Raw genomic sequence first — 14,560 nt, 5'->3', positions numbered from 1 at the left:
GAAAATCCAGATAGATTTTGTCTTACATGTTCTAAAGTGGAGAGGGAAATACCCATGCGTGTTAATGATATGGACTTGCAGTAGGAATTTAATAAAGTTCTTCATGGAGTCACAGAGCATGGAAACAGGCCCTTCAGCCCAACTTGCCCATGTAGACCAAGTTGACCAATCTACTCTAGTCCCACCTGCCTGTGATTGGACCATAATCTTCTAATCCATTCCTATTGATAAGAGATACTATTTTAGTCTGGGGATGTGGGCTTTGTAGGCTGAGCCAACAAATTGCCCATCCCTTATTGCTTCTTAAACAACAAAGATCCTTGAGGTGTGAGTAGGCCATCTGTGCCAATATGGTTACTGAATATCCCAAAAGTTGATCTGGAGATATGGGAGGCAAAAAGGAGGAACAAAAATTCAGACCTAAAGACAGAATATCATAGCCATATAGATAATAGATACAGGGAACACCTCTTAATTTTCACAGATGGATCAAAGGATCCAGTAGTTGAAACAACAGGGGCGACTGTGGTAGTCCAGGGGATGAATGTTGAGCTTTACAAAAGAACAAACAACTATTTGACAGTATATACAGTGGAACTGTACGCTATTTTGATGGCAGTTCGGTGGATGGAACAGGTGCAACCATGTAAAGTAGTAATATGTGGCGACTCATTATCTGCAATCCAGAGTATTGGGCCTGGTGCATCCCATAGGCGGCCTGACTTAGTTTATGAAATCCTGCTACTATTAAGCCAAGTGACTAGGAGGGGCAGTGACGTGACTTTGTTGTGGGTCCCAGCACACATTGGTGTTCTAGGGAGTGAAAAGGTGGATAAATTGGCAAAGGAGGCTGTAAAAAAAAGAAACATAGAGGTAAACTTATCACTATCCAAATCTGAAGGAAAACACATTGTGTGGAAGAAAATAAATCAGGAATGGCAACAATACTGGGAACAGGAGACAAAGGGGAGACACCTCTATTCGCTACAAAACAGAGTGGGCATTACAGCAAGAAGAGGGGGGAACAGGAGGGAACAGGTAGTATTAACAAGATTGAGGATAGGACACACTCACCTGAACAGCACATTAAAAATATTGGGAAAACACCCTAGTGGGCTGTGTGAGGAATGCCATCAACCAGAAACAGTTCAGCATGCCCTAGTTGCATGTAGGAGATATGAGACAGAAAGAGGATTTATGATCATTGAAATGAGGAAAATTGGATTGACAGAAATATCAGTAAAGAACATTCTAGAGTGTGGAGGGAAAGGAAAAGGAATAAAGTTGTTGTTTGATTTCTTGAGGGCCTCTGGGCTTATAAAAAGGATCTAATATAAAGACATGAGTACTGTGGAATGAAGCCAGAAGGTGGCAGCAATGCAACATTGCGGATGCGAAGAAGAAGAAGAAGAAGAAGAAGAAGAAGAAGAAGAAGAAGAAGGCGAAGGCGAAGGCGAAGGCGAAGGCGAAGGCGAAGGCGAAGGCGAGGAAGAGTGAGTATATCCACAATTCTGTTAGGGAGAATGTTCCATGATTTTCACCCAGCGGTGGTTAAGGAATGGTGATATATTTCCAAATCAGGATGGTGTGTGGCTTGCAGGACAACTTCCAGCCATTGGCATTACATGCTTTGCTGCCCTTGTCCTCCAAGCTGATGGACGTCATGGGTTTGGAAGGTGCTAACTAAAGAGACTTGGTGAGTTACTGCAGTGTATTCTGTGGATGGCACAAACCACTGCTCTGCGCATTCATGGTGGAGTGAACGGTTGTGGATGGGATGCCCATCAAGAGGGATGGCATGTCCTATATGAGGTCGAGCTTCTTGAGTGTTGTTGAAACTGCAATCATTCAGGCACGTGGCGAGATTTCCATTGCACACTTGGCTTGAGGCTTTTGAACAAGCTTTGAGGAGTTAGAAGGTGAGTCACTCACCATAGGGTCCTAGCTTCTGATCCTAACTTGCAACCATAGTATATATGTGGCTAATCCAGTTCGGTTTCTGGTCAATGGTGGCACCCAGGATAATAATGGGGGAGGATTAAGTGATGGTAATGCCATTGAATGTCAGGGAGTAATAGCTGGATTTTCTCTTATGGGATATCTTCATTGCCTGCCACTTGTATGGTGTGAATGTTAATTTCCACCTGTCAGCCCTGAGCTTGATATTGTCTAGGCTTTACTGTATTCGGTTGTAGGCTGCTTCATTATCTGAGGACTTTAAATTAATAAATTTGAACTTCATGGATTTTATTTATTTACTGACTAGGTTAAGAAAATAGCTGAGGACTTGACATATGTTTACAGCAAGGAATCACTCTTTCTTCTCCATATTGCCCATCCCAATATAACTGGGGTTTCTAAGTATAGAGATACATTTTAAAAAATCTACATAAGCTGGAAATCTACAATAACAAAAAGTAGTGGAAAAACAAAGCAGTCCAGGCAGAAACTCTTCCACGGGTGCTGCCAGACATGGTGTTTTTCCAGCATTTTCTGTTATTATATAATATACTTATGTAATAGATTGAAAGATGCAAAGGTAAATTCATGTTCATAAATTCATGTGATAGGAGCAGAATTAGCCCATTCGGCCCATCACATTTTAGATAGATTGATATAAGTGGACAACTGCTTTGAGGGCTGGAATCTTGTAGCTTCAAATACTACCATTGGGCTAGATTTGTATGTTAAACTAATGTTAAACCAATGCTTTTAAATGCCTACCGTGAATGTCGATGGACCATGTCCTCGAATGGGGTAAAAAACAGAGCAGAGAGCAAGTAGGTTAAAATGAAGTTGAAATGAATCGGTGTACAATTAATGGACCATATATTCGCTGACTAGTTAATCTGAAAACATTGCTATTCTTAACGATGTGCATTTGATGGATGACTGAGAGTTTTGGAATTTGACAAAATGGAAACTAATGTTGGCAGGTGTGGACCAGTTTAAACTGCAATCATCTTTGGACCACTGTCTAATTTTTTTAAAGTTTACATTAAATACTTAAATCTGAATTGAACATCTCCGAATCCCCTTTATTCGGTTACTGTGCGCCGATGCATCGGTAGAGATATTAGATTTTCAGACCCAAATTAATTAATCGATAGAGTGTTACTTTAAAACTCACCAGAGTAGCATAAGTATTTGAAATCATTTTTTAAAGTACTGATAGTACATAGAATGCTGAAACTCTTGGATTACTGTAATAATATGTTCATATCTGGTCGCCGAGATGTATGCATCTATTTTCTCTTTTTTTTTCTGCTTATGTGAATGAAATATTGGGGGGTGTTTTACAAACTATCCCGCCTATCCATTCTCACAGATATATGAACACACGAAATCTAAGTAACCGATAACACTATCTATTCATTTCTAAACGCAATATCACACTAAAAGGGTTAAACTCTTAGCATTAATTCTCCTGTAAATTTACAGAATTAAAATAATCCTACTTTAAAACACGAGCAGGCATTTTTTTAACCGAAGAAAATATTCTAGCATCTTAAAGAAGCTGAGTGATGTCCACGCATACTTGCCGTAAAGCGTTGCGGCTATACACAATTAATGTAGAATGGTAATGGGGAATAAATAATGCACCAGAACCTGCCAGTGCTAACAATGTCCCTGGCGTAAATTACTTACTATTAATTTAATTTGCCCTCAAAAAGGCGAATCTTAATCCAACAAAGACGATGCCAAAATCAGAAGGTATGCATTTTCCGAATCGTTTGTTCTTTTGACCGGTGCAGTATTATCGCACTTAACAATGCGGAAATTAAGTTGTTTTTGATTGCAAACATTTCTTCTCAAATTATAATGTATGTTGACCAACACTTTCAGTTCGACCGTAATACAATAGTTGGTTTCAGACGACGATCGGAATAAATTAACCATATCCAAAACTCATATTAGGAACTGAGATGTCACTGAAATACCACTGGTTGTAATATAAATTAAAAACTAGTAAAAGTGCTTCTAAAGAACCAGTTCCCTGATGTAACGCTGAAGCGAAATTCTGTGCTACATTTGTAGAAGTTCCTAACTTTTATTGATTACTTTGGTAAGAAGCGATGGAGAAATGGTGTGGTGGGGAGGGGGATGTTTGTGATTTGGCAGCAACGCCTAAAATTTGACCAAGTCCGTGACTGTTATGACATCTTCGTTATTTCAATTCATGCAAAATAATCTCGATTTCATGACATTTAGCAAGAGGTTTTGTTTTGTTCTTGCGCCTCTGTGTCGCAGGGCGGATATGCCACAAATCCACAAGACACTCAACATCTCACTCTCATTCATATTAAAGCATTCAAATTGATATTTACAAAGATGCGATCCCAATATAACTGGGGTTCCTAAAGTTAAGGTTCTGAAACGTGTGGAGTTCCTCGCAGTTTGTTCTGATCCGGGTGACTTTATTGGCAAAAATGGGTGTGATATGTTGTAAGAACACGGTGATTTGCAACATCAATCTCTGCAGATTCTAGGGGAAGGAAAAGTTTCTTGTTTAAGTTAACATGCAGGTTGTTTAAGTTCTTGTTCGGTGTAAATGAGAAGGAACTAAACTGAACTGAACCTGCCTTTATTAGTGCGCCACAAAATGCCCCAACGAGCCACGGAAATGGTCAGATAATCTATTTGATGATGTTGGATGAGCGATTAATATTAGCCTGGACACGAGGAAGACATTAGGCTGCCCTTCAAATGGTAACACATAATCTTCTGCCTTCCGAAAATAACTACAAGTTACAGTTGTAAAACCTCAGCGCAATGTAACTTTGATATTGTGTAAGGCTACCTAGGTCAGACTAAAATATATTTGTAGTTATATAATTAATATTTAAGTGACATATTCTTAAAAATTCTGTGATTCTGTCACGCTGTTGAAACTTAACCATCAATGTTCCCAATCAGGAAAAGTATCACAGCGTAAGGTAACAGTGCGGCGTTCATATGAAGACGGTCATTTAATTGGCTTTTTAGTGCGGAGTGTGGAGGTAGTTCGGTGGAGTGAGGTAACCTTATGTGCGATTTACGATTAAATTAAAGCAACAGCAATTCAATTGGCTACAGGTGTGAATCAAAGTGGTCGATTTATTGCTATCAAGTAGCCAGCAAAAAGAAACGTTGTGCTACTAAAGAAAAATCATTTAAACCTATTGGGGTTTTTTATTGTGAACATAATTAAATCGCAGGCCAAGTCATATCCTGCGGTTTCTACTTCAGACATCTAGATCAGCTTCATTATTGCAATAGTTTTGAAGTTAGTGAATGCTCGAAATGCAATGAAGTATACAAACATGGTCCATACACAAAAGTCCATACGTACAAAGTTCATACACACAGTCCATATACACAGTCCACACATACACACAGTTTGCACACACACACACACAGTCCGCACACACACACACAGTCCGCACACATACACAGTCCGCACATACACACAGTCCACACATACACACACAGTCCACACACATACACAGTCCGCACATACACACACAGTCCACACATACACACACAGTCCACACATACACTCAGTCCGCACACACAGTCCACACACACACACAGTCCACACACACACAGTCCGCACATACACACAGTCCGCACACACACAGTCCACACACACACACAGTCCACACACACACACAGTCCACACACACACACAGTCCGCACACACACAGTCCGCACACACACAGTCCACACACACACACAGTCCACACACACACACAGTCCGCACACACACAGTCCGCACACACACAGTCCGCACACACACACAGTCCGCACACACACAGTCCACACACACAGTCCGCACACACACACAGTCCACACACACACACAGTCCACACACACAGTCCGCACACACACACAGTCCACACATACACACAGTCCACACACACAGTCCACACACACACAGTCCACACATACACACAGTCCACACACACAGTCCACACACACACAGTCCACACACACACAGTCCGCACACACACAGTCCAGGCACACACACAGTCCAGGCACACACACAGTCCAGACATGCACACAGTCCAGGCACACACACAGTCCACACACACAGTCCAGACACAGACAGTCCACACACACACAGTCCAGCCACACACAGTCCACACACACACAGTCCAGCCACACACAGTCCACACACACACAGTCCAGGCACACACACAGTCCACACACACACAGTCCACACACACACAGTCCACACACACACAGTCCACACACACACAGTCCACACACACACAGTCCACACACACACAGTCCAGGCACACACACAGTCCACACACACACAGTCCACACACACACAGTCCACACACACACAGTCCACACACACACAGTCCACACACACACACACAGTCCAGGCACACACAGTCCACACGCACACAGTCCAGGCACACACACAGTCCACATACACACAGTCCAGACACAGACAGTCCACACACACACAGTCCGCACACACACAGTCCGCACACACACAGTCCACACACACACAGTCCACACACACACAGTCCACAAACACAGTCCAGCCACACACAGTCCACACACAGACAGTTCACACACACACTGTTCGTACACACACAGTCCATTCACACACAGCCAACACACACAGCCCACACACACAGTCCACACACACAGTCCATACACACACAGCCCACACACACAGTCCACACACACAGTCCACACACACACAGTCCGCACACACACAGTCCGCACACACACAGCCAACACACACACACAGTCCGCACACACACAGTCCGCACACACACAGCCAACACACACACACACAGTCCACACACACACAGTCCGCACACACACAACCCATACACACACATTCCGCACACAGTCTGCACACACACAGTCCACACACACACACAGTCCACACACAGTCCGCACACACACAGTCCACACACACATACAGTCCACACACACAGTCCACACACACACACAGTCCACACACACAGTCCACACACACACACAGTCCACACACACACACAGTCCACACACACAGTCCGCACACACACACAGTCCACACACACAGTCCGCACACACACAGTCCGCACACACACACAGTCCGCACACACACACACAGTCCGCACACACACACAGTCCGCACACACACACACACAGTCCGCACACACACACAGTCCGCACACACACAGCCCACACACACACAGCCCACACACACACAGTCCGCGCACACACACAGCCTACACACACAGTCCACACACACACACTGTCCACACACACACAGTCCACACACACAGTCCACACCCACAGTCCGCACACACACACAGTCCACACACACACAGTCCGCGCACACACACAGCCTACACACACAGTCCACACACACACACTGTCCACACACACACTGTCCACACACACAGTCCACACACACAGTCCACACACACAGTCCACACACACAGTCCGCACACACACACACAGTCCACACACACACACAGTCCGCACACACACACAGTCCGCACACACAGTCCGCACACACACACAGTCCGCACACACAGTCCGCACACACACACAGTCCGCACACACACAGTCCGCACACACACACAGTCCGCACACACACAGTCCGCACACACACACAGTCCGCACACACACACACACCCCATATATACACAGTTCATACACACACATTTCATACACAGTCATACACACCATTCAGACACACACAGTTCATACACAGTCCACATATACACAGTCCACACACGCACAGTCCATACACAGTCCATACAGACAGTTCGTACATACACAGTCCACACACACAGTTCGTACATACACTTTCATACATGCGCACGCAGTTCACACACCCAGAGTTGATAACCACATAGTTCATACATACACAAAGTGTAGGAACGAACTGCAGACGCTGGTTTAAACTGAAGATAGATGCTCCCTACCCCGCTAGGTTACTCCAGCTTGTTGTGTCTGTCATACATACACAGTTCGTGCAACAGTTTGTTTTCCACACTGCACATAACAGTTTGTCTTCCACTCTGCACTCACATCATGAATGGGGATTGTGGCGGATTCTCATCCGGCACTTGGTTTTCCTTCTAATTAGGGCACCATTAATTCAGCGAGTTAATGGCGTTGGAGAAAATATGATGTTCCTATTTAAGCTCCAGGATTTGGTAACGGGGATTGTAAATTGAAATTTAGTAATCCAAGTGGAGTCAAGGGATATGGGGAGAAGGCAGGCACGGGTTATTGATAGGGAACGATCAGCCATGATCACAATGAATGGCGGTGCTGAATTGAAGAATGTTATTATATAAAATCTAACTTTTTAGAAGTTAATTGCATGGTTACATTCAACACGATTGACCATTGGCGTTTCATGTCTGTTGTTCACATTAATATTTTATTTGTTTCTAGTCTGTGTTTAAACAAGATTTATATATTATTGGAAAGAGAAAACTTTCAAATATATGTCCGACGTTATAGTGTAATGCGTCGTTAAAATGCACCATATATTTATTTAACCTGCGACGCGTTATCTTTTTCTAAAATATGATCAAAATTGCGCATATATTTACACAGGATTTGTTTTGCATATATAATAATTGGTTTCTCAGAATTCCAAAGTCTGATTTTCTGCCGAAATATCGTCTAGCGTTAAACAAAAAATCCCCACAGTCGTAGCAATGGTAACAGTATTTGCTTTAAGTTCGGGTTCATGTGTTCGGTCGGCTTTCTTGCGAGTAATTACTTTACACTTATACCATCAACAGATGACATGAAGTGATAAATAACTATCTGAGGTATAATATGACACAGCATTCTTTTCCCGTGCTAATTGAATCCCCGTACACACACAAACGCTACATAACCAAAACTATTCACACCACAATTGATGCACGTCTGGAGTCATTCATTCTACACAAAGAAGTGTATATTTCAGTTTATCGGTTTACAAGGGGCGGGGGAATGGGCAGAAATAACAGATGGAACATAACATTTGACTAGCACTGTGCATATGGCATAACTGATATGTCTGATTTGTTGTGGAGAATTGAGTTCCCTTCCGGTTAGATACGCAATGTCTATGTTTATGCTATGTGCGCGCCAAATTTAAAACGTCTCCGATGCAGCAGATTGTAAAGCTTGCGGCGGGGTGTCCTCGTTTCTTTCCATGATTTGCTGTTTGTTCATACATAGGATTGGGATTTATTAATATATAAATGTAAAGTTTAAGATCGAAATGTCTTTTCTCGATCTACAACGGCCTTTGGCTCGGCTCCCCCTCCTCAACGGCACCCTGCCTCCCGCCCTCGCCTGATGCTCCTATCATTCTAGTCAAGCGCACATAGTTTGCTGTATTGACTTGTCGCCTTGTGTCAAGACCTTTACTTTCCAATGACCATTGTTTAAATCAGTTCACATGCAAATACCAAAAATACAATATCACTCTTCAAATCTACACTTATCTGTTTCAGTTCTACACAACTCTGTTCGAAAAACAACAACACTCCACATCTCCAGATCTAACATGTCCGGCTGCATGCCCTCTAGTTACATATGTGGAAGGGCAATGCCAATTTTACGACTTCTCACAAACATCATTCAATTGCTATCGTTTCTTCTTAGCAAACTGCATCCAGACTGATCACAACTCTCGTGCCATAAGTGACTCCAATATGAACAGACCATTAATTGTGCCAGCGCGATAACCACCTATTTCCATCTCCGGAACAACGCTTATCTCACACCCCATCTGGCCAACTCCACTCCCGCCTCATCTCATCTACTACTGAAAACTTCCCCGACCCTTGTGTCTCCTTTGGCCACGATTGTTCTGATAGACATAGAACATGGAACAGTACAGCACTGGATTAGGCCCTTCGGTCCACAATGATGCCGAGCATGATGCCAAGACCATCTATTGTCTAGCTGCGGTTCATAAGTATTATTATTCCATTCTCTGCATATCCATGTGCCTATCCGAAAGTTTCTTAAATGCCACCATTGTATCTACCTGTCCGGTCTCTCTCGCTGCACCCTCCATCGGTACCTTCACTTAAAGCTTGGCACCCCATGACCTAACTTGCAATGAGTCCCACGCCTCCACACATAGATCTGAATTAGACTCGTAACTTCCAACTCTGATTTACTAATCACTCTACGCTCTCACCCTTCTCTTTCTCTCATTGTCCAGGCGTAAAACCTTCCAAGATATTCCTGCTCTATCAAGTCTTGACTCTTTCCAATTTCTTTCTTATATTCTAAAATTATGGTCATTACCTCATCAGCAGGATCTGAATCCAGCTTTCTTGTTTCCGTGTCTCCACCCTCCAAGTCTATTTTCTCATGTCACGCTCTCCTTCAAACTTACGTCCTTGGGTTAACTTTTGCTAATCTTGTCTACTATTAGGCGCCTAGTTTGACAACACTCCTGTGAAAATCCTTTGGATATCATACTGCATTATAAATGCCATGTAGTTTTTTAAATCATTGCTGTTGAATCAAATGAAGGAATAATTAAGATTTCCAACACAAAAAAAATTGCAAAGAAGCTCACATCCAATATTACTACTGTTTATCTCTACGGTTCTTGAGTTACTATAGTTGAGTGTTAAAAGCAAAGATTATAGAGCAGATAAATCTTTGGTTAAAAGTATGCTAAACGCCAAATTCGTGAAGTTTTGTTTAACACTTAATAAAGTAAAATACGTTTCTTGGCAATTTGACCAATGAATTGTACTTCTGCAATCAAAGAGTACCACCGGCCAATATTTAACAAAACAATGTTCGCGTGCCGTAGGTCTAAATGCATCATAAACGGAAATACATCACCGGTTGGTATATTTGAGTTTCATATTAACTTAGAACTTTGGCACGGAGAAAAACCTATACATTGAAACTTACAAAACCTGGAAGATAAGTTTACTAAAACATTTGCACTTTAGTTAGTGAGTACTTTAAAACAATTTTTCTCAAAAATTATGAATTTGGTTCCAAAAACAAAATCTGCAATAGGCCTATAGTTACATATATCGGTTTGAGTTACATTTTTAAACGTTGATCTTTTCTATAATTGCTTTATATTTAAATATCGTCAAAGTTGAGTACACGCAACTATGAGTATGACACCTAGTTTGCTTCTATGGTAAGATGACTGTGGCAAAGTGGGTGAATATTGTGAGATACATTGAGAAGCAAAACCGTCGCAAGGAATATATAAAGTGTGGATAATAAGGTTGTTTCATTGTAACGTTATGATGTATGTAGATAAATTATAACCAAAATGTTCAGTGACTGCAAAATATAAGGGTTTGGTCTGAAATTATAAACTGTTGAATTGTAACTGCAGCAGTTAGAATTGGGCCAGGTAAAAGTAAAATATTACACATCAAGTAATAAAGTACATATTGTGGGCAAATAATGAGATAGTAAAGAATAGACTCCGTACAAGGTCAAAGTCATTCTATTTTGTTGTTGGTTGCTTCTCGTCCAAGTGGAGAAGTTCGCAAATATATTCAGCAGAGCTGATGAAATGTCGAAGGAGAAGAAACTGACCTCTTTTTCCATGCTTGGTAGTCACACTTGGACGTCACACAAAAGAGGCAAATAGTAGTCGTGTGCCTTTGTCGATTTATACAAAGGGAAAGGGGCCAGGGTGACAGCTCTGGTTAGTATGCATGAGCAAAGGCGAATGTGCTGACAGACCTCCACACCAAAAAGTTGTTTTTTTTAAAGATATTATTCCGTAGAGTTCAATGTTAGATTGCCTGCTGCTCGGGGAGAGAAAAAGAGATACTGCTTCTGAAGCTTGTACGGGCTCAATTTAATTACCATCAGAAAACAAGTTACGAAGGTTGCCCCACTACAGCCTTAAAGCAACGTTTTTTATTATTTCGATTTAAGGTTGATCAGATGAAAACAATATATTGCACCGAATAATTCGTGTGTATGTATCTCCAATGAAATGTATGAAATATTAAAATCTGGTAAATGGTTGATTCAGTAGAATTGTATAAACAATATGGTTTTGGATTGTAATAACCCTTTTAAATAACTGACAACTTTTAAGTTAGTGAATATCTTGAGCTTAAGGGGCAATTCTCGATCATCAAAATATCAAAACATTCAAATATAAGGATGTAAAATGCATCTCCCTCGTGCGGTAGTTACGGAAACAGTAGGGACAGTGGGTTGTTCAGTAACCGCGCCATCATTGGTGGGAAGCTGTTCAATTACACTGTTCATATAGAGTAACAAGAAAGGACACCTTTTCTATTGCCTGTAATATAATATGACACAGACTAATCGAAGAAGACCACATAAGTTGGCCGCAGCCTTCTTAAATGCGGATAATATCACTCATTGTTGAACTAATTAATGAATTAGTATTAATGAATTACTGGTATCCTATCTAACAGTGGAAAATATACAATCAGAAGTGAAAATCTGTGAAATATCTCAAAAAGATTTGCTGTAAAACTGATAAATGTGCTTTAAAATAATCCGTTTGTCGGAAAGAGAAGAAAAAGATGAACAGACCGACTATAGGTCATTAGCAATAATATATTTCTCAATCACTTTCATGTAAGAAAATCAATTCAAGTATTCAAAGTTAAATATATGCAATAATCCCGTGCCTTGTTCTTGTCGAAATCGTCCTTATAATGCCAACGTTTGTTCATGTTTTAAAGCGAATAAACAGGCCGGACTATTTTTCTTTAACTGACTGATCCTACCAAGTTGCTTTTAATAATCACAAAATAACAAGACCATTTTATACAAAAAAAAATGTGAAGCTTGGATAATCTGTTACATTTCTCGTTATTTTTTTATTAAAACAGGGCGTTTCTCCTAAAAGCGATACATAAAAATATTCCAAGCCATCGAATAGCATAATAAAGATTTAATATTACCTTTGTTTTTATCTTGCCTGAAATCTCGACTTACTTTAAGCAGGTATGCAATATATTGGACATATATATCACTCCTTCCCTGAAGTCTTCGAAAATTGTAATAAAGGCTTACAAGATTAGGCATCATAAATCCAACGTTACCGGAGAGAAAACGGGAAAAGCACGAAAAACTCCCCAATACAATTAACAACTTAGAACAACCTCGGCTGTGATGGGGAGAAGATACAATATTTATTCCGCGTCTCCTGGGATGGAGCGCTTCTGTCTATTGTCTTCCCAGTTCAATGCTGATGCTTAATTTTCAAAACTTATATATTACCAAGGGACCTACGCCATCAGTTAAGAAAAAAAACCCCGACAAGTACAAAATGTGATACAGGGAGCTGCTTTTGTGCAGAAGAAACGTTATTTCGCCCGGAATAGACGGATTCTTTAGGGTGTGGGGACAAAATATAATTTGGGGAAAAGTCGAGTATATATTTTTTACTTGTTCTCATTAGAACCTCTTTTTGGATCGAAAATGTCAACAACGTTCCCGGGTCTCGTCCATGATCCCGAGGTAATTTTTCTACGGCGCTGATTGCTATTATATTTCTAAAGCTGCTGTGGTCAATTAAAAGTTACTTTTCATGGCTTTACGAACGAAAATTATTCGTTATGACATCTGTCGCGCGAATGGCATTCGTCTGATTGCAACAGTTGCCACAATGAGAACAAAAAATGTTATCGCTATAAAGATTGAAAGTTAAGTAGCCGGATTTAGATAAACCGCCGTGTTATTGTTTGAAGGGATTTGTGTATTTTCAGTGCGTGATGAGTAGATTTATTTTCTCGAAGGCTTTAGTGTTTGCCGTTGTGTTTTCTCGAAGGCTTTCGTGTTTAAGCGATTGAGTGGACTGATTGTACTTTTGTACCTGCGAGGTATAAGAAATGACAAACCAGATATGTTTTCTATTCTTTTCTCTTTTTTTTCAGATACGTCATGACGGATCAAACAGTTATCGCCTGATGCAGCTGGGATGTCTGGATTCAGTGGCAAATTCTACAGTCGCCTATTCATCCACCTCTCCTTTAACCTACTCGGCGAATGGAACCGATTTTACCTCACCATATTTCTCCACAAACCACCAGTACACCCCTCTTCATCATCAGTCCTTCCATTATGAGTTCCAGCACAGCCACCCGGCAGTGAACCCAGATGCATATTCTTTGAATAGCCTCCACCATAGCCAACAGTATTACCAGCAGATCCACCATGGAGAACCGTCAGACTTTATCAACCTTCACAATGCTCGATCTCTCAAGTCCTCTTGTCTGGATGAGCAGAGGCGAGAGCTGGGCTGTTTGGACGCCTACCGTAGACATGACCTCTCTCTAATGAGCCATGGCTCTCAATATGGTATTCACCCAGACCAGAGAATTCTGCCAGGTCCAAATCTAGGGCTACAGCCTCCAGGTTCTGATGACATTCAGGTAAAACTATTATTAATAATTATATCGAAATTTCAAAACTCGGCATTACACGTGGAATCACTTTACATAGATTTAAAGCTTCGATTTTCAAATTTAAAACAGATTTTTTTCTTTCCCACTCCAATATGATAGGGAACTCGAGTTAGCTGGTAATCTATGTCAGGTCACAGTAGTGTAGAGAATAT

The 14,560-nt window shown here is 41.3% G+C and overlaps 1 protein-coding gene across 1 annotated transcript in view; it reads left to right on the top strand.

The window, feature by feature from the left end:
* Positions 1–13,330: 13,330 nt before the first annotated feature.
* tfap2d (transcription factor AP-2 delta) overlaps positions 13,331–14,560 on the top strand; it is a 61,487-nt gene continuing 60,257 nt past the window's right edge. The window contains exons 1-2 of the mRNA XM_033021001.1: positions 13,331–13,461; positions 13,878–14,375. Coding sequence (XP_032876892.1) covers positions 13,423–13,461; positions 13,878–14,375 — 537 coding nt within the window. The 5' untranslated portion in view covers positions 13,331–13,422. The remainder of the gene's footprint in view (positions 13,462–13,877; positions 14,376–14,560) is intronic.

This window comes from Amblyraja radiata, chromosome 5 (assembly GCF_010909765.2).
Source record: "Amblyraja radiata isolate CabotCenter1 chromosome 5, sAmbRad1.1.pri, whole genome shotgun sequence".
NCBI classification, from domain to species: domain Eukaryota; kingdom Metazoa; phylum Chordata; class Chondrichthyes; order Rajiformes; family Rajidae; genus Amblyraja; species Amblyraja radiata.
Note: the sequence above shows the minus strand (reverse complement) of the source record. Positions and strands in the feature narration are given on the sequence as shown.